Genomic DNA, 21,277 nt, shown 5'->3' with positions numbered 1-21,277 from the left:
CTGTAAAGTATGTAATATGCTGTTTTAAGAGATGTGAACATTTTTGAAAGAGGGAAATATAGGTGAGGAGACAAGAACAGCCAGTGAGCTCAAATTAAGTTGTTGAAAGCTGGAGGCAAGACATGAAGGTTATCATAGGCACTTCAAGCTGAAGTGTAAACAGGTGCTGTTGATCTTAGAGAGGCCGTTTGTTTAGGAACTCCCACATGTTGAACTCACTAAACCCTCAAGACCCAAGAGTACCATGGTCTGATATACTCTCACCTCTAGATGGCAGGGTTAAGAGTATGTTCAGATGAGTCTTTGCAATGACAGAAGCCCTTTTCTTTGTATGTGTGCATTAAGCAGCTGGCTAGTTCTGATTAGTGCAGAGATTCACCCTTATTGAATGGTGGTTAAACACTAGTGAGTTGTTTTTGATATCTTGTCACTTGTCTCAACTGATTTACAAGCATTGTTTTAAAACATTTTTTTTTTTTAATTTCTAAAGCTAAAAGCTAGAAAAAATGTGTAGCTGAAAAGCTCAAAAAAAAATATGCTGTTCTGCATGATGTGAGCTCAGTGGTAATGTACGTATGAATTCTTGAAATCAAGAAAACGTCACAATGACCGATAATCATACAGGTCTTTTAATAAGTGCAGTGTTGTAAAATGCACAGTATGAAAAGTCTGAGAATTTTATACTCAAATCCAACAGAGTGGCCACTCTAGCCCTTAACACTTAGAATTATTATGGGATGGGCTAATGGTGAGTAGAGAACGTTCTTTCCTGAGTGCTTGTAACACCTACGGAGAGAGAGAGGGTCCACAGGCCCTGGTGGCCCACCTGCCCACATCCATACTCCCACTCACAGCATGCCTCATACAACACACACACGCACACGCACATGCACAACCACACGCACACGCACACAGACACACACACACACACACACACACACACACACACACACACACACACACACATACACACACACTACCCGTTAGTACAAGCTGCCCAAGCCAAGTTGCTTACATAATTTTACTTGAAGGCAGATATCCAAAACATTTCTAATTCAATATAATCTTTGCTGCGGCGTGGTGTCATTGCTTCAATCTAAACAATCATACACTTCCAGTTCACCATACAATCCCCTAAACTTGTCCTAGACATTCTGATTCGGGGTTATGCAATGAAATAACCCTCGTACTACCCCTGCATCTCCCGTGACTACACTTTTAGTGTGTGACGACAGACACGAGAGGCAACTACATAAGGCAGCCTTCCTCCGATTGGGATGGATTACATAACCAACAATCTGTTCTTGTGTCATCTTGCCATTCACGAAAGAAAAGTCAGCTGTGTAACTCAATCAAATTGTTTGGTTAGCGCCAGGGGAACTACAGGGAGGGGTAGGACTGTGCATAATTGAGTTTGTGAAGAATTACTGTAAATGTCTTCTGCAACCCAGTGCACTTTTCCATCCCCTTTACTTAAACCTACTCACTGAAACAGGACACAATGGTTTGGGATCATTATTTATGTGACTTGGAAAATCAGTGCATTCTCTAATATTTCGTCAGCTTAACATAAAAAAGGCCATCTGACAATAAAACACACAGCATGTGGACTGGATTTCTCTGATGGTTTCTGACAGTGTGACTGAATGTGGGACAGTGTGGGTATGTATTTGGGCATAAAGCCAGTGTTTGGCGTTCAAACCTTATGGTGTCAAACCTTTGCAAGTTTTCAGTATGTTTTTTTTTTTTTTTTAACGGCACTGCCAGTAGGTAGATAAGATGTATCAAGATGAATAACTTGAACTGTTTTTTTTTTTTTTACAATTAAATTTGGCTTTATTGCACCTCTGACAGTGTTTGGATGACATTTGTCTTTTTAAATAACCTATCCTCTTTTTACAACTTGTTTGTACTAGCAGTGTTAGTAATACCCCTTAACGTACTGCTTAACTGATCCACAGGGGAGCTTTTTCAGTGGTGCGCAGATGTCTTAAAGTCCTCACAGGGCAGGAGTATGCTGCCAAGATAATCAACACCAAGAAGCTCTCTGCCAGGGGTAAGTGCAAGCCCTGTCATCAAATATATCCTCCACTTAAATACATGGTGTGCCACTTCAAAAAGCTGTTCAGGAATCACACCAATTCACTTCCATACTTCCAGTACACTTCATTAAGCTACTAAAGGTCCAGTGACATATCTCCTAGTTCTATGCACTATTCGGTGTTGTAGAGCTTAATGGGACTTCCAGTGCTCTTGGGTGGACTGTATTCAGAGTGGCCATATGAGAAGGGCTCATATTTCTTTCAGAAGAGATTTTTTTCCTCTCCCTCGTAAGTAATGAAAAATACAGCAAGAGCACAGCACTGCCACATATATTTATTTAATTAGGTTTCCACTTAGCCATAGTCACTAACGAAAAGTCTATAAAATATCCAAACTATAGGAATATGCCATCTAGCATCTGATGGCCAGTATACAATCAAAGGTTCTGGGGTGCTGGTCTCCTGTTGAGGCCGTTTGGCTTGTACTTTCTCCAAGTGCTATTAAAGAGCAGATAGCACATGAAAGACATACTAAAAGTGTGGGTGTGTTTCAAAAGCATTTTTGCACTTAAACCTCCCACTCTCGGTGTATAGACACACATAATTCAACAGTCTTGTAACCTTGAGGTTTTAGTTGATACAGAGGTGTTAAGAGTATGATTACCACTCCCAAAATGTAACTATGTCTTTTTGCATGTATGACATTCAAATAATGTCTGAATTGTCTTGGTTTTGAGTCATCTTGAGTCTTACTACCCTATAAACAGATCTTAGTGAAGCTTCTGAAAGGGTTATAAACATGGCCACTTTTGCAAATGAGCTACAACATTTTGGTTTTAGACTACATGCTTTATTTCAGTGCTTTCATACTGTTGGTATAAACCTAAAGCATCCTACTCTTCAACCCCAGTCATAATTCACATCAGCACAAAGCATTATGGGGTGAGACTACTTACAGTCATCATTCACATCAGCACAAAGCATTATGGGGTGAGACTACTTACAGTCATCATTCACATCAGCACAAAGAAGCATTGCAACACCCTGGCATGCTACAGTATGTAAAAACTGTACCTTAAGATAACAGCTTCAAATTAATTTTTGATGGGACACGGTCATGTTATAGGGAGATTGACATACCATCAGACTGGGTGTCCCGTTGGGCCGTATGTGCACTGTGTAGTTTGCACGGGGGCGATGATGAAAACTCGCAAGAACTTGGTAAGTTATGGCATTTAGTATTTGGGATATATTTGCCAGTGGTAGCAAATAGGCTCGCTTGTCTTTCACTGTGAGTTTCGAGCTGGGTATCTTGGCAGAAGTTTGGCTGCTATCTATCTAGGCGACATTAGCAAACTTGCTCTTGGACGTCAGCAGGCTACTGATACCAAGTGCTCTTAGCCCTGGTTGCTGTCTAGCTATGTTGGCTAGCTAGCCACCCAAGTTTGCATCGGTTTGTATCAAGGGTAAACCAACTTTTGAAAGGTTGGCCAGCTGTCTTTGACCATTAGCGTCTCCCAACATTCCTAGCTAGAGGTTTGTTGTTTTAATTCACTTCTGTGGAATGCTTGTGCAAACACTGATCAGTTACAGATCTTTGGCTTATGTACTTTTAGCCAGTTCAAATCATACAGCAAACCCAAGTTTGATTCATAGTTTGTGTAGACTTAGATTAAGCTAGTTGGTTAATGAAACCACAGGTGAGTGATGTGTTCAGTTAACCTCAAATGCTTCCAGACATTCACTAGTGCATTTCAGTGAGTCAATGACTCCATGACCCCTTGAGTTCTCACCAGTCATCAGTAGGAGGTTTAACTCACCATTCAGCCAGAGAGCCTCATGTTCAGTATTTGAGTGGTCGTCCCTCCAAAATCCTTGAAACCTTTGAGAAATGAAAATGGATGCTTGCATGTGCTTATTTGCGGTGGCAAGGGATTGATACTCAAATGGGACAGCCATCTAGAAAAACTTCTATTTTTGAAGAAATCCCATTTCCAGTGCATCTAATGAATTCCATCTCAACACATCATCAAAGACCATCCAGGTGTCTTAGTCTTTACAGCATATTAAATGTTTTGGTGAGTGACAATAGCCCAGACAAAAAGTATGTTTAAGGCATTCTGGAAGGTCAACATTCTGACAAATGTGTACTTTGCACCTCTTCCGACTGCGACAAATGTAATGTGTAATGTCTGGATGGTGGGATGTTGTGAAAAGTACATATTGCTCAATCATAATGGATATCCACTCAAAATACCAGGCGGTCTTCTTATCACATTTGCTGAAAGTACACTCAGAGCAACTGTGTGAATTTTCTGATTAGCTCACTTGCAAACAGCATATATTTGTATCAGGTCTCATTGCAACAACCGGAATAAATCTGTAAGGCTGAAGAAACCTTGCCATGAAAGGGCCAAATTAATATCTGATATAGAATCAGATATTCCCACGATTAAAATTAACACAATTAGAACAATTAGAACAGTTCCAGACCACAATGAATGTAATGTATGGGGACTGGCTTAGCCAGGTTTCAACAGATCAATAATAAGCATTTAAGTAATTAAATGAACCTCTATAACGCTGTAACTACATTACCTGGTGTATGTTAATGTAATGTTTGGTTATTCTGAAAGAAATAGTTTATTTATATTTCAGTCTGTCTTTGTGTCAGAAATCAATGCATAAATATTTAAACAACGCAAGAATTTATGTTGTTTTCAGTGTTTATTATTATTTTTAGTTGTGTTTACTTATTGGTCAGCTTTTAGATAACAAACAAATGGTATTAGCAAAGGGACATTTGAAAATGTGGTTTTGAACAGATGTCTGTTCAGGACTACAGTGTGGTTATTTTGACCCTTGAAGTCAGCTTGTCAGTGAACATGAGTCATAGAACCCTATGGATTCTGCAGCAGCCTGCCTGGACTTGGAGCATGCCCATTACCAACCACAGAAACATGCGGTACAACAACCTCAAGGCCATCGCCAGAGCACAGACAATGAAAAGAGAGTGGTGAGATCAGGAGAGGGTGGATCCACCCTTTCACAAAGCTCCTGAAGTTACGTCAGTACTGAGTCTGCTTAAAGCTCCATCCTCCAATCTCCACTCACACTAATCTCACACCAATTACAAAGTCAGTCATCGCTTACAGCAATTGAAAAAAAGTCCTTCCCAATCCCACATGCCTGATTAGGGATGCCAGACCAGTGCCATCGAAAAACTAATTTAGCCCATTTATACACCTACCATATATGTGTTTGCTAGTGTCTTACATACCAATAAGTCTGACTACACTTTGATTTACCCCCCAAGCTCACACATCTATTGGGTTGAGTCCCATATCTTGGATTAAACATCCTGATGATTGAAAATGAGTCATTTTAATTATGTAATCTGGATGTCTAATCCTTGCTTTGAGCCCAAACACTGTCTTAATTGAACTTAAAAAAAACTTGTTTGGACTTTACGAGTAAGATTTCATTGTATTCTCATTCCAGCAACAGACCCCACTCTCCTTTGGAGATATTTAAATTAGATGCAGGGTAACCTCATCAAATTTTACAGGTTAGTCACAATGGCGATTTGGCAGCCAGGGATGCAGTTGGCTAACAATTGGTACTGGCTGTCAAAACAAGGAAATGGCAGAATTAGCTGTCATATTGGCCTGATATCATTTTTTGGGGGTTGGGTGGTTGGGAGAGGGTGTCCCTAATTGTCACATTTGAGACTTTAGGAAGATGTGAACTGTTGCAGAGAAAAGAGCAACTTCCTTGCAGTTTCACAATCAGAAGTCAAGAGGCTGGATGTGTAGATCTGAAGTTTACTGTAGTCTCTAAGCCACAATAGAAGATGGTCCATGGATGATCTCCAAGTATGAATCGCTGGTAATTATTATTATTATTTTTTTAAAGGAACCTAGTTCCTCCCACTTTCTTGTGTTTGGCCGTTTCTCATGGCCAATTAGAACCAACTCCGTCCTCTAACTTTTACTCAATCAGAACTTGTTGCGTGTTTGGCACCTCTCCCATTTCCCATTTTCTCCCACAACCTGGTTGTCCACCTCTCAGCAGTCAGCCTGTTTGAGCGAGGCTATTCATACCTCCATGAGTTAATCCACGTCCACCAGACACAAAAATATTACTACACAGCCCTTTACGTAAGGTAAATAAAAAAAATAGGTGTTTCATTTTGCGTAAATAGATGGAAGCAGCAGCACCTCCAAAAAATGAGTGGCATGTCACTCGTTCTTGTTAGGTTCTTCTTTATTCATTATGGAAAATGTTCTAGTCAATACTCTCTATCCCCCTATCTTTCATATAAAGGTCCTTAATGTGGCCATAATTATTCAACGACTAGATGCATTAAGAATTCACATGCTCTGAAACAGCTGGTCTTTTAGTGATAAGGTTTGAGACATCCACTTTCACTTCCAAGCTGGACTTGGCTTTATAGTCCGTTAAAGGGAAGCTGAGAAGCAGTGACTCAAAGAGGTGTTTACTCAGAGAGACGAGGAGTCTGGAACAGGCCCGAAGCTGCTGGAGACGCAAGTCCTCCCACTCTGTTCTCACATGAAGAGCTGTATGGGGCAGTGGCCCCGCAATGGTGGTGGATGTCTCGGGATCCAGGACACTCAGGACTGAAGGGTCTTTGGAGAGGTTTGCGTGGGTAAGCTTACTCACCTTCGGAATAGGGTACAGTTGAAAGCAAGGGGCACCGCACAAAGAGAACAACCAGTTATGCAGTGAGGTGAAATGACAGGTGACTAAATGCCGAGGCTGGGCTTAGACAAGGGGAGAACAATCTGAGTCGTAAAGATTAGATAACATCACATAAAAGTAGTACGTTGATAAATGGAGAACTGACCGCTGGGCTGGTATAGAGTGACACAGAGTGAGCTAGGGAGTAGACTTCAGCCAACCTGAATCATGGGTGGAGTCCTCTGGATCATGGATATTGCCAGTCGCAGGAGATACAGTAGTGTTGTATGTTGCCATATTTTGGCCTGTCATATCATTGATTCCCTGCTAAGTAAATGTAAATGCTGACCACATAAGCAATTGTTGGCTTTTCCAAAGCCATGTGTAGTTGTGCATGCAAATAACCGTTCAACCGCAGCAGCTTTACCCCAGGCACAATTTTACTCATATACGCCAAGATATACACGTCTTTCATATATTTAGGTCAAATGTCATTTACTATAAAATTTTGAGTTTCACACACAGTCTATGCAGCTTTATATGTCTTGTTCCCTAATTCATGCCTTTGTGTCATTGATGTAAGAGTTATCTGATAGAGATATGGGACACATAGTCCATGTTGAAATGAGACGATGTGGCTTTGTTTGTGCTTTTTTTAACTGTATAGAGTGCAACCGGCCTTTGGCCTGTGGCTCCTGCTCTTGGCATGTGTGTGTGTGGGATACCGGCAGATTGGACGGGTGATTTTGTTTGGTATTCTATGAGAGTGTGTGTGTGTGTGTGTGTGTGCGTTTGTGTATGTAAAGTCATGTCAGAAGGCACTGAGTGTGTAGGACATCTCAGACAGCACCCTACTGTGCTGCGAATGACAGCGATGCTGCTTCCTCAGAGAGGCCAAAAAAACTCAGCCAGTCTGTTGGGGATTTCTGTTCAACGCTAAGTCCTGGCAGATCATACAACTCCCCATGTGTGTCTGTGTGTTTATACATTTTGGATATATCTAAACGTGCATATCCAAGAAGAAGACAGGGTTATCTCTATTTCTAAATCCCTGCTAGCCTTTCAGTCAGGCATTCTTCAGAAGTTGGTTACCCGAAATGAATTAGACTAAAAAAGACAATGTTTAATGTGGAAGGGTAGATATATTCAAGAAAGCAATAAAGAAACATTTATTAAACAAGCACAGACTGCATCTCTTCCACTTTGTTGTGGTCTGGTCTTCTACCTCTGTTCTTATTGGCCACACACATCAGTGATTTTGTGGGCTTTAGTATTTTCCTTTACTGTGCATGTAGGAAAACTCACTCAGTGTACGCTCACAGCTCAATCCATGGGCAGTGGTGATATGTTTGCACAATAACAAATAAATAAAGGTGTGATTGAACTTCAGTTAAATCTCAAGCCATGTTGTTGTGAAAATACTATGTTAAGAGACGTTTGTCCGTTATGTACGCAAAACAGTATTGATGATCTCAGCTTTTCTAATGCACTATTTTGCGTGGAATGCTGGTGTGGCAGAGGACTGGCATTATACCCAAACTGAGTTAACCTGTCTAATTCACACATAGCCTGCATTTCCTAGTGGACAAAGAGTGGTTTTACACTCTCTGAAAGAACACGATTATTTTGGCAATATAGCATGAATACAATGTGATGGATCATGATAATTGTGTAAATGAACTGTGTGGAAGGATTGTCATCTTATAAAGGCTTAATATCAATCATCAAGGATTGACATCTAATCTTGAGACATGACACATAAACGCCCCCTTCTTTTGGACACTTTGTGACGACAGTGTACATTTGCAGTGAGTGTGTGTGTGTGTGTGTGTGTGTGTGTGTGAGTGTGTGTGTGTGTGTGTGTGTGTGTGTGTGTGTGTGTGTGTGTGTGTGTGTGTGTGTGTGTGTGTGTGTGTGTGTGTGTGTGTGTAGATCCCATCGGTTGTCTGATCTGCTCTAATCCAGTTGGGTCATTGGTCCCTTACCAGACAACACTGAGCATGCAGCCTCATCCATGTGAAATATATGCCCCCTAGATGAATTATTTCTGTCCATATCATTTTGTGCAGAGGTATTCCAGTTTACAGGCCCTTTGAAATATGTGGATACATTGTGTTCAATTTGATTGCTTGTTTGTTATGAACTTGGCATAGAAATGTACACTTACAGGTTTGCATAAGTAAATTATGACATAAATGGAATTGTAATCCGTAACAATTAATGAGAAAACATTTATTGAATTAAACGTACAGTTACTAATCAAAATATTGGTCATTACAAAGGGGTTACATCCGAATGTTTTCATTTTGGTAAAAAGCTTATATGTAGCATATACGTATACATGACTTATTACATTTTGAACAGGGTAACTAGTCATCTGTAACCTACTGCATTACATTTCAAAAGTAACCTTCCCAACCCTGTCATTGGATGTGGGTATTCATTAAAAAACATATGACTTTTCTAGTAACTGGTATATTATAATTAAAGAAGGCTCTCACTGTTACGACTTAAAAGGCTTACATTCTTCCTATTCCATGGGTAACAATGATTATCTAACATCTTGAGTTGACTCAGGTGTGACAATTAATGAGATTTCTCATTAAGGTTACTGTTGAAGTTTTTTCATACATTACTCCTTTTTGTATTGAGATAGCATACTAGCATCTAGCTAGGGGCATTTCTAGCTTCATATCTGATACTCCAGTCCTACTTAAACAGCCTCTGCTTGAAGCTTCCATATGATTTTTAAAAGAATAATCATTTTAATCAAGAGGAACATTGTCATCACCCTGTTCCTGATGGGTGATGACCTCAAAGCTACAGAGTGGGTCATATCTTACATATTTACCCATGCCTTGAATTTGAAGTGGTTTTTTTTTGTAATTGGATTCCCAGTGTTCCTACAGTTGAATTTATTCAAGGCTAGAATATGATATATTTCATGTTTCATTTTTTTTCATTCTTTTCCAACCCACTGAGGGTGCCTTCCCCCTCCCCTCTATCTTATAATTCTATTCCTGGTGTGTTCTGCACGGTTGCCTAGCAACACCATTCTCAAAGTTCACTGCATGTCTTTGCTTATATGTTACATTGTGAACAAAGTACAGTGTAAAGAGATGGATGGAGTACAGATTGAATATCACATTAAATGCTGATATGACAGTTGGGGGGGGGGTCCTGATATAATCTCCATCTCTGGTGGTTGATAATGGTAGTGTGCCCGAGCAAACAGTACCAAGTGGATATGAGAGAAAAATGAGACTTCACCTGCAACTGCATATTAAACATTATTCTCTTTGTACATAAAACAGAGTATGGAAGCTTTGTTTGGTTGTTGAGCAAAGCACCAGCAGTAACACCTCCAAATGTTGCATGTCTCCATACTGACTTGCCATCTGCGAGTTCGCAGAAATAAATGGAGAAAAAAAACCAGAAGGAGGAAATTGGTGGACATTTTCTTTTTTCCTCTGGCTGATTTTGGGGAGCTTGTTAAAAAGTGAACTCTGAGATTGTCTGAGGGCAGGCAGTAAACGAGGGAGGGTGGAGGTGAGGTGTGTGTGTGTGTGGGGGGGGGGGGGGGGGGGGATTGTTTACCGCCTCTCCTACTTCCTCACTCTCATTATAGGCCTTCATAGTGTTAGGGCGAGTGACCTCCAGGCTTGGGGAAACTCCTCAATCAATGCTCTGCCCCAAATTACAATGTCCACCATTAGCTCTGATTAACAGCGCCCTTCAGTCCCACCATCCTAATTATGCGCTCAGAACAGTTTTCACAGGGCTGCATGCCACAGCCATCATAGGTGCAATCATTTGATTTAGGCTCTGCTGCAGGTTGGGTTTTAAAGATTAGTGGTACAATTTTTTCCCGACATGAGAAGAAGTGCATGTAGTATGTATTGACAATTGAAAGAAGGTGAAGGGATATTTTTGGTGCCGTTCAATCTAATGTATCAAATGCATGATGCAGAATGCGGCAAAACCCTTTTTTTGAAACACACTAAACTTGTGTTTGTATCATCCTTGGTATTATTACAGTAGCTGAGACACTTGTATCAGGTCATGGTCAATGTCAAGGTCAATGTCATGTCATAGGTCATAGGTCAGTCCCTAGAGGACAAATGTGTGGAGAATAGAAGCATTGAATTTCATCTAACTCCTTTTTTCATTTCAGATCATCAGAAGTTGGATCGAGAGGCTAGGATCTGCCGGTTATTGAAACACCCCAATATAGGTGAGTTCCCATAGCGATGAGGTAGGGGCTAATCATCTGCTTCCACAACCCCTTGTCTCATATGTCCTCTGCTAGAGGTCCAGAAAGTCTGTTAACCCGGTATGTGTGTGTGTGTGTTCATTATCAGTTTTGTGCTGTAACTTTGTACTTCAAACAGCCTTCCTCTTGACCAAAGTGAGACCTTTAACTCTACTTAGCATTTTATGTGCATCAGTGGTACAAGGATACCTAACGAGTCTGAAATATTGTTTTCATGTATGCTCAAAAACTTTAGGGAAATTAAGTGGGGCGACAGTGGTACAGTGGTAGAGAAGTCGTTTAGTAATCAGAAGGTTGCTAGTTCGATTCCCTGTCGAAGCGTCCCTGAGCAAGACACTGAATCCCTAATTGCTCCTGATGTGCAGTGTGCCATCAGTGTAAATGTAAAATGTGTATACTTTGTAAGTCGCACATATGTAAGTCGCTTTGGATAAAAGCGTCTGCTAAATGACTAAATGTAAATGAAGTAGCGTTTAAGACATCATTCATCGGTGTCCTTAGCATGACCTTCTTGCACGAAGGATTAACTCTGAAGGAAACAATAGTTATTCTTTCCCATAGAAACTAGGCATGCATTTACATGCTATAGTTAAAGCTTTATTAATGTTAACTGATGCATTTAATTAAGTTGATTAGTTGAACGTAATCCGAAAGCATACATTACATTCACTCTGTAGCTCTGAAAAACGGAACCTATTAAGACCTTTTGAGTGTAGAAGTGGTGTGGGGGAAATTAGGAGGTCTAGGAAGTAAACGCTGGGTGTCATAAAGAGTTCGTCCAGGAGCGGGCTGTGTAATATACTGATTAACAGGCTGTGGGGTACTTTTCTTAGCCCACTGCGTATTTAATAATGCAGATCCCTCGGTAGCACAGACAAGATTGTTGCATTATTAATCCAAGAAATCCACACTCTTTTCTCTGTGAAGGGAAACCTGTCTCTGCTGATCTTTGCCAAAACTAGGGTTACATTAAGAGTGTTGAAATGGGTTGAGAAAAGACCAGAGAGAAAGAATCTGAGATCTCTTCGCACTTACCGTGAAATCGGTAAGGAAGAAAAAAAGTTGTTGAAACAGAGAAATAGCTCTTGAATCGAGCAGCATATGACTAACTGGGAGAAGAGGGACAACTGTTAAAATGTTTGCCTGTATGAGTTTTTCCTCTCTTGGTTTGTGCATAGGAAAGGAATATGGTCACAAGCTACTTCTGTGAAGGCTCTGCCCTTTGGCTGTGTGCACACTTGAGGATTACATAATCTGTCAAGGGTCTCCCTGCTAATAGAGATATATTACCTATGGGGTTCGGGAAGAAACATATCAGATGTATAAGACGCATACTTGCCATAGGGTCTGTTTTACCATGCTATAAATCCAAGTTCCCGGGGGAAGGGACACTTCAGTCACAGAGGTGTAATACAGTGTTTTGCAATACAAATGTACGTCCCCTTGAAAGTAGGGTTCCAAATCCTAAAAGGATGACCAACTAACCCTCTTTAGTAACCAGGTAAGATGCAAACAGCTAAACTTTATAGCTAGTACTGTTCAAAAGAAACTGTTTTTAATGGGAACTGCTTATTTTGATGCCCCTTTGACTCCACAGACATGTTTAGATGCAGTATATACAAGATTTAATTTTATTTACTTACTTTTTATTTACTCTTAACGGTGGTCTGTCTACAAATTGGCAATAGCTCTTGGCAATATTGGCAATGGCTTTGTGCCATTCTGGAATTATCTAGATTTACCTATTTCAAAACAGTGCAAAGAAAAGAGTTGTTGTCAGTGTATAAGTCAGTGTTATGAATCCCTGCAGATATTTGTGACATATCAGGAAAACTGTGAAAGGCTGTTGCTTCCACTTGCTGTTTTGGTTTTCTATTGAGTTAGGTGGGCGCTAACTCAAAACAATTTTGAGTGCTTTGGTGGTAGTCTATTGATTTTCTGGAAATAAATGGCAGCCTATGAAAGACTTTGTCCCAGACAGTGTAATCAAACATGTTCAGTCCTCCGGCTGATCAAGATTTGTTTGTTTTTCTTATTTGATGATGGTGATACGGTGCAGGCGTTAATCACAGACTGCGCTGGTGTGATTTGTAGCAGCAGAGTTAAAATGAGGCCTCATTAGCCTATGGGTATGTGTGTCTAATGAAGTCATGTTAGCACTCCCTTGATAATGTATCAGCTGAAGGTGTTGTCCGTTACCGGCAATTAGAACATTCTCACCTCTCTGATGTCATGTCCCTAGCTCTCAGGTTTCAGCTTGGCTTTAATGGAGTCACACAGACTCGCACGCAGGCCTTTCCCTGCAGATTGAGTAACACCAACATTTGTTTTATTGACTAAGGAGACCATGAGGCATTAGTAAAGTTGCTTTGATTCAAGAATGTCATGCTGGTCTTAAAAAGACAAGCCCGGAGGTCATTAGTCTGGTGGTTCTTGTCTTTAATCTGCTGTATCATTGTGCGGGTCTGCATCCCTCTCTAAGGTTTATCTTCACAGCCTGGCGACAGGGAGTGCGCTGTATTTGTTTCCTGGCACATTCTGTAAAAGGCGTTCTCTCTCAGAGGCAACTGTTGGTGTTTAAACTGTCAAATAGCCAGAGTCCACCCACGCCGATCCAGGAGATGCGGACCAACATGTCTGATGAGCTCAGGGTCCCGCTGGCACAGGTGCGAGGTGCAAGGGGCATGGTGCCAGTTTTTTTTTTTTGGCGTACAGCATGCCAATGAGGTTGGCACCCAGCAGTTTGTGCCAATGAGGTTGGCACCCAGAAGTTGGTGATCAAAGCAAAGCCCATGCTTTGAATTGTTGGCTAAAAATGACACAATTCTGTTCTTCTCAAGACATTTAGATACAGGATTTCATATAATTGCTTGCTCTAAGTCTGGCTGGCTAATGCATAGCAACAGAAATGCTTTTAATAGATCAGGAACCAGAGTCTTCTCCACTGTGTATCATATGAACACTTTATTTAATCTTTGTTCACAATAAGAAAAGTAGACACTTGCAAATGAACTCCACATATTAATAGCAAACCCCAGGAAGTACATAAGAACATAAACGGTACGGTAATAACTGATACCTAGATGCATGATATTGCCCATAACAAGGCACTTCTGAAGAATGGATTTGTGGGCTAAGCAATTATAACCACAGCAACATCGTTAACAGCGTCGTCATTATGTTAAGTATGATAAAAGAGAAAGAAGGCTTTTATTTGACTGAGCCAGTGGACAGAGATTTTCTTGTCTGAAGTTGTTTGTCTTCAGTGAAACCACCCATTCCTTTTTCTGGTCATTACTGTAGTGCAGTGGTTCTCAAAGTGGGGGGCGCGCCCCCCTGGGGGGGCGCGAACACTCTCCAGGGGGGGCGCGATGTCACAGACGGAGAAAGAAAAAAAACCGCCGACCTGTCACTGGTTAGTGAAAGCTCCCTCAGTAGCGAAATGCAAGGGGCTGGACTGACCCAAACAAATCAAATACTGTTTTGCTCCTGATCCACCAATCAAAACGGAGTATTATCATTTCAACGCGAGTAGCACCTCCGCTTCCGAGTATAAAAACAAAACGCAGGCATGGAGGTAAGCGCTCACCCTGAGACGACACTTTGCAGAGTTTGTGCAATTTCTCTTGTTTCCTCTATCATTCAGATATTCATTGCTTTATAAACAGTATTTTTAAAGACTCACTCCTTCCTTAGTAATACCTTACTGCACTTGCAGTAGGTCTATTCGTAGCCTATTCTAAGGAGTAATTTGCTCCACAATCTTTTAGAAAAGCTCGTAGCCCCGAGAGCTAGCCTAGCTAGCTACCTTTTCCAACTACAGCTAGCCCTTTTCTCCTTAACACCTAGCCTACCTTTACATTTTTTGATCATCCACCGCAACAAATAAAACACCAGCACTTGAATACTATTTTGTGCTGTCCCTGTCTACATTGTGTACAGTTCGTTTGGTTAGGAATCATTGCCTAGCACAGCCTTATCCATTGTTCGTGTGCAAGTCGTTCACAACCACACATACAAGAACACGACGTTGAAATTAGAACTTTATTAACTTCATACGCTGTATCAGCAAACAAACACAACATGGACAAGTTTCTGATTCGTAAAAGTCAGAAAGAGAAGCCTGTGGACTTCTTTAAACATAAACGTGATGGCCTCCAGCAACAACGAACCACCATGTCCAAGCATAGCACTATCTCCAAGCAGTGTCTGGAGCATCTTATGTAGTTGCTCATAGAATTGCTAAGCTTGGCAAACCCCATACAATTGCCGAAACACTGATTTTGCCGGCCACGCAACACGTTTAGAATAATGATAGGTATTGTGCTGAGTTTAGCTCCTATGTCAAATTACACTGTATCACGCCGAATATCAGAAATCAGTTTGGGTCCTATTTCAAAGAGGACTACCGTTCATTCGCCTGAGTTCGGGATCCATTTCTCTGCTCAGCAGATGAGCTGTCACTAGACATGAAAGAGCAGCTGAAGAGTGACAGTAGACTTAAGCATCTCCCCTCTTTCGTCATTCTTTTTTTTGTAAAGATCACAAGAGGCCCATAATAATAACAGTATCCTAATGATAGCAATAATACCACTTATTATTATTATGATAATAATAATAATACAATAATAATAATTGGTCGATAATCATTAATTATAATAATACCTACTATTACTGATAATAATAATAACAATAATAAAAATAAATAGTTATAATAATTGTCTGTATGGGCCTAACAATAACAATAGCCTAACCTTGACATGTCAGGCCTATCAATAACAATACACTATCTATCTATCTATCTATATATGGTGGTGTAGTTGAGGGCGGTGGCGGCGGGCCGCGGGTGGATGGGGGGGCCCCAACTACCCCTAACCAGCTTTGGGGGGGCCCAGCTTGCAAAAGTTTGAGAACCCCTGCTGTAGTGAGATAGCCAGACAGAATGGGCAGCGAGACAGAGATCTGGGGTTTTAACGCAGCTCCTGTGGCCCATGCACCTCACAACCCTGGGAGTACCACCCTGGTGGCCTTACGACACCACAAACAGGGACGAGAGGCAGGGCTCATATTGTTACACTGACACTTATGGCGACAGTGGACATTTAACGCTAAACTAACACAGGGAGCTACACACTACACATTAAGCCAGCATAACTCACATGGACTAAAATGGAAATCAGTAATACATGCTGCCATTAACACAAACATGGAAGCACGAATATATTCTAAAATGGAACATTAAACACAGAATCAAACATTAAACATTCTAACAGCCACACACGCACAGCATTATGGGGCGAGCTATACACACACACACACACACACAACATCTGCGGAAGCAGACAACCCCCTACACGCTGCATTACTATTTCTGATAATGAAGAGTGATGTGTCCTGTTTGCATGTAAACACAATGTGGATACAGCTTTGAAGCATTGCATCATATGTTAAATGCACTCCATGCATAATCGTTTGCATGCAATTACATTGTTAAGCATGTTTGGATGTTCTTTATCTCTATCTATTGCTGTTGTAGGATCTTTGTGTGATTAGCACTTATATTTAGGATTTATATTGTGTCTTGCCCCATGTCATACATATCCACCTTTACGCCAAAGTAAGGTGTCAAGTACAGCACGGCTGATTTATTTAGGTACGAAGAAACCATTTGATGTAGCGAGATCTGGCTATCATGTGAGTCCCATAACCCTCCAGCACCTAAGGAAACACCTTATCCTGTGTCTAACTAAACAAACAAAGAATGATGTGCTAATATTGCCCAGAGTCACTGCTTGTGTCTTGTGTGTTTGCATGTATGGGACCTCTTTGTTGATATACAAACATGAGTGCGTCACTGTAGATCTCCTCACATTGCCGCCGGGTGTCTGTGGACTGCTGCTTGAGATGAGCTGAAGACGCCGCGTGTGGGGTGACTGTACTTCCCCGCTGACAATTGATGCAGTCGAGAACAGCCACTCAGACGTGAAGGAAAGCCTGTCATGTTGCGTGCAGTCACAAAAGAAACAAACACATGCAGACAGGCTGGCCATTCAGAGGGAAACAGACTCCTGGAGATAGATATTGACAGGCTGGAAGCTTGTCAGACACTACTTTGCATTAATTGAAAAGCATTTGGAGCAACACATGGTTCAGACTGTTGACATGTACCGGCATGCGATTGTGATGCTTAAATCTAAATCTAAAAACAGTTTCATTGCAAATACCAAAAGATTGTGCTGGATTTGCAGCATTATTTGATTGGATAAGTGGGACACCAATGTATGTGTTGATTTATTACCTTTATTGAGTTTTCATTAAATGCGATGTGTATATGTAGTTAGTATATTTTTACGAAACCATTTTTTTTATGTCATAGTAGATTGTAATGACATTCCCCTTTGCCTGTGTCTAACATTCACAGTAATGTGTCTGGACATATTCTACATAACATGGAGCCCTTTCCATTCTACATGAAGGGTTCTTTGGCCTGCAGCAATATTCCGTGGGTTTAAGGCTGTTGAGGATGAGGGATTTATTGTGTTACGTTGGTCTATTGTTTTATTTCATTTTTTGTGAGGTTTTAGGTCAAGAGGAAGTTAGCAAAGGTGATTTTGCAGATCTAATTGCTGTGAGAAACACATAGAGAATAATGGTCTGAAACTAGCTCTTGCAGTTTTATGTAATTTTTCCACTGGTTGCTATGCATTGGATTTGGCAAGTTGGTGCTATCTAAACAGCAGCCTTTCCTCTTGTTCTCTCCAATCTCAGCACCCACACACAGACATGCATGAGTCCTCTTTCCCTCCCTCCCTCTCCCTCCACCCCCCTCCCTCCCTCTCTCTCTCTCTCTCTCTCTCTCTCTCTCTCTCTCTCTCTCTGAGTGCACACACACACCCACACACACACTTGCATACAGCGCATCATAACACTTTGCATGGCAGGAAGAGGGAAGGGGGTGGATAGTTGGTGGGCTAAATTGTGCAAAGGATTATCTATTCTTTTGCACAGTGATACTGATAGTGATGTCTGGAACTTGACAAAGTGACCATCTCTAGTTGCTCTTTTATGAAGTGCTTGTCGGCATGTAAAAGTGTTTTATGATTCTTTACTTTAATAATCACTATAAATACCTCACACCCTCTGCACCCCTTAACCCCCCTCCTTGTCTTTCCAGTGCGTCTCCATGACAGCATCTCAGAGGAGGGACACCATTATCTGATATTTGACCTGTGAGTGAAAAATGCCTTCTGTCTGTCTAGATGGGCAGCACACATAATTCAGAATATAGGAAAAATTGGGGGGTAAAACCCCCCTAAAATAATTCAGTTGATATCTGTATACGTGTCTTGAAACTTGCATGCTGGTGTAATGAAAAAGATAAATAGATTGAAAGCAGGCAGAATTAGAGAGCGTTTCCTGCTGAACACATTTGCACTCTGCCACTTTTCATTACTGAACCTCCAGAATATACTTTGATCACAAATGTCTTTCACCATCGAAGTGATTGTTATTTGGCATTTATTTGTTGCCTCTCATTTCCAAAAGTTATTATTTCTGCTTCTGTGTGAAAAAAAAAATAAAACGTTTCATGTTGACAAAGGCATTTCAAGGCTCAGATGAAAAACAACACAGAGATGAAAGTGATCAGACAGACAGACAGACAGACAGACAGACAGACAAAGAAAACTATGTATAGGGCCCCCAATCCTAACAATCCATACCCTGGAGGTAAACCCCGAAACCTTACAGACCCTTCATGGACGAGGCTACCCACCTCACCTCCAACATATCAGTCAGGGACAGTGACAAACGGGCCATGAACTGAGATGAAACTGACGGACATGAGTTATGATGTCTGTGTCATGTTCAGGTTGAGTAACACGTGTGCTTGTTCACCAGAGTGACAGGCGGGGAGCTCTTTGAGGACATAGTTGCACGGGAGTACTACAGCGAAGCGGACGCAAGGTAAGAGGAAAAAGACTAATGTTCTCCTGTGATCACACAACTGCCATGCACAACTGGCCCTAAGGGTAGCAATGGGGCATTTTTGGCTGCCGAGGTGTCCCCAAATATTTCTGAAGCTAAAGAGGACTTGTAGCTGGAATAGCCGGATGCACTTGCTTCCTTACACTATGTTAATTATCTCAAAGGAAAGGTTTTACTGTGAATTAAGTGTTGGGTGGGGTCAAATCAATCCAGCACCCTTGCGTGCTCAAAGTATGTATAATTGGTCTCGGTGTGTGTAACAAACCAGGCCAGAAATGATCGTGAAAGATCATTACAGCACACATAATTAATATAGAAACTCATCTTCTCAACTTGTGCTTCATAAAAGTGTCATATTGATCATGAAACAGGCTGGTAAGAACTGAGCAAAGAAATGGTCAGAGAAACAAACACTGTGTAAACACAAAAAGGGAGAATAAAACGAATGTCCATCTAACTAATTAAGTATCTAATCAATAGCTAATCAACCATCTAGCAAAGCACTCTTTAGAAGCTTTGCAGGATATGCCAATAAAATTAACCTGAAACAGACTCATTAAAACCTGCAGTTAAAGTATCAGAAGCATGAGAAGATATGCAGCACTGTGTGTGTTTCAACTGTACAATTTGCACAGGTCAGAATATATGACAGTGACACTGACAACATTGACATTGACAATGAGTCAAAACAATTCAGCATCAATTCACTTTTGAGGCTGTGGAGGACCTCAGCCTTCAAATACCTCTGGAGAAGTGAAGGGAAGGGAAGGATAGGCATCAGTCTTTGGTCACTCCTCCGATACCCTGGCAGATTTCCAAAACAAGATAATGAGTGATGATTTCAGATGGGAGTAGCCACCCCCACCACCAGACCAAGACCAATCGCAGGATCAACTAACAAGGCTGTGTCTTCTCTACCCCTTAGCTTCTGTGCGCCACTGCCATGGAGATGAACAGCGCTTACTATCAGTTAATTAGCATCTTACAGATTTACCACCCAAGGTGCACACTTTCTTCACGCACGGAGCTCCCGTCACACACACAGCCTCAGATTATGAATCCCAGTCCAGAGTAGTAGTGGTGGCTGTAGTGCTGAAACACTGAAGCGCGTCTGATCATTGCTAATTGTCAGTTGTGTATCATTGTCAGCTAGTCAGTCAATCAAGTCTCTCTAATTGCCCTTCATGGTGTTATTTTGTCCCCATGTAGTCACTGTATTCAGCAGATCCTAGAGGCTGTGTTGCACTGTCATCAGATGGGTGTTGTTCACAGAGACCTCAAGGTAAATATGAATTAAAACTCAAATTGTTGTTCTGTATCTTGAAGTCATTTCATTCAGCGTTAAACAAGTAGGTGTGTCGTCTTTGATGCCACTATAGTGGACCAATACTACAAAAACATGGAATACAACATAAAAAGGAATCACAGTACATACCGGACATATTTGATCTCGATTTGGAATCCTCTCCGAGGAACAAACTGATAGTGATACATCACTTGTTGCCATTATTGTAGGCAATTACTGTATGACAAGACTGGCCGTTATGGGGCTTTTTAAATATGGTTTTAACTGTCTCCCTGGTGCTGTGTTACTGCGGCTCACAGGATTCTCAGCACCAGATCATGAGAGGATAATTACGTGGCCATGAGCTCATCAACTACACTCTTCAGCCCACTGAGCCCAGAGTACATTAAATGCACATTCTGTGCCCTCCCCAACACACACACAGATGTACCCCCCCCCACCCCACCCCCCCAACCTCGCCGGGGAAAGTCACAATACTGTGTAATATCCAGTCTGGTATTGTTACTCAAACCAATTCTGGCTGCTTCAGCCCTGATGGCGTGGCCGCGGTGGCCGTACTCTGGGGACGTGGCGACCACCTCGCTGAAATATGGGTGATAATTACACAGCGGTTAGAGTGTGGTTCAAAGCACGAGTGCGCGTGGGCTGGAGATGGATCCGCTCCTGCCAATACTCCCCCGCGTTCCCCTGCCTGCAACGCAGCTTCCGGGGCCGAGGCAGAGGCAGAGCGGAGGGAAAGCTCACCCTGCAGGAGAGATCGCCTCCACCTCCCCAATGCCATCATTAATGGCACTGAGCATTATGGAGGTGATGCAACATGCGATTTGTGATGCTGGAGAAAATGGCGAAGCGTGTTGATATCTGTGGAAGGCAGGGTCCAAATAAATAGGAATTGTGACTCACTTGCACCGGTGATTGGTGTTGGATTTTAATTCCCATTCATTAAGTCTCATAGGGTTCACTTGACAT

General features: G+C 41.6%; 1 protein-coding gene across 4 annotated transcripts in view; it reads left to right on the top strand.

Moving 5' to 3' along the window:
- Nucleotides 1-21,277, top strand: part of camk2a (calcium/calmodulin-dependent protein kinase II alpha) — a 39,808-nt gene that overhangs the window by 554 nt on the left and 17,977 nt on the right. For all 4 annotated transcript variants that reach the window (XM_031571369.2, XM_031571370.2, XM_012832514.3 and 1 more), the window contains exons 2-6: nucleotides 1,962-2,056; nucleotides 10,918-10,977; nucleotides 18,191-18,245; nucleotides 18,916-18,981; nucleotides 20,212-20,284. In XM_031571369.2, coding sequence (XP_031427229.1) covers nucleotides 1,962-2,056; nucleotides 10,918-10,977; nucleotides 18,191-18,245; nucleotides 18,916-18,981; nucleotides 20,212-20,284 — 349 coding nt within the window. The remainder of the gene's footprint in view (nucleotides 1-1,961; nucleotides 2,057-10,917; nucleotides 10,978-18,190; nucleotides 18,246-18,915; nucleotides 18,982-20,211; nucleotides 20,285-21,277) is intronic.

The sequence above is a fragment of the Clupea harengus genome, chromosome 8, assembly GCF_900700415.2.
Source record: "Clupea harengus chromosome 8, Ch_v2.0.2, whole genome shotgun sequence".
Lineage (NCBI taxonomy): Eukaryota > Metazoa > Chordata > Actinopteri > Clupeiformes > Clupeidae > Clupea > Clupea harengus.
This window is presented reverse-complemented; position numbering and strand designations above follow the sequence as displayed.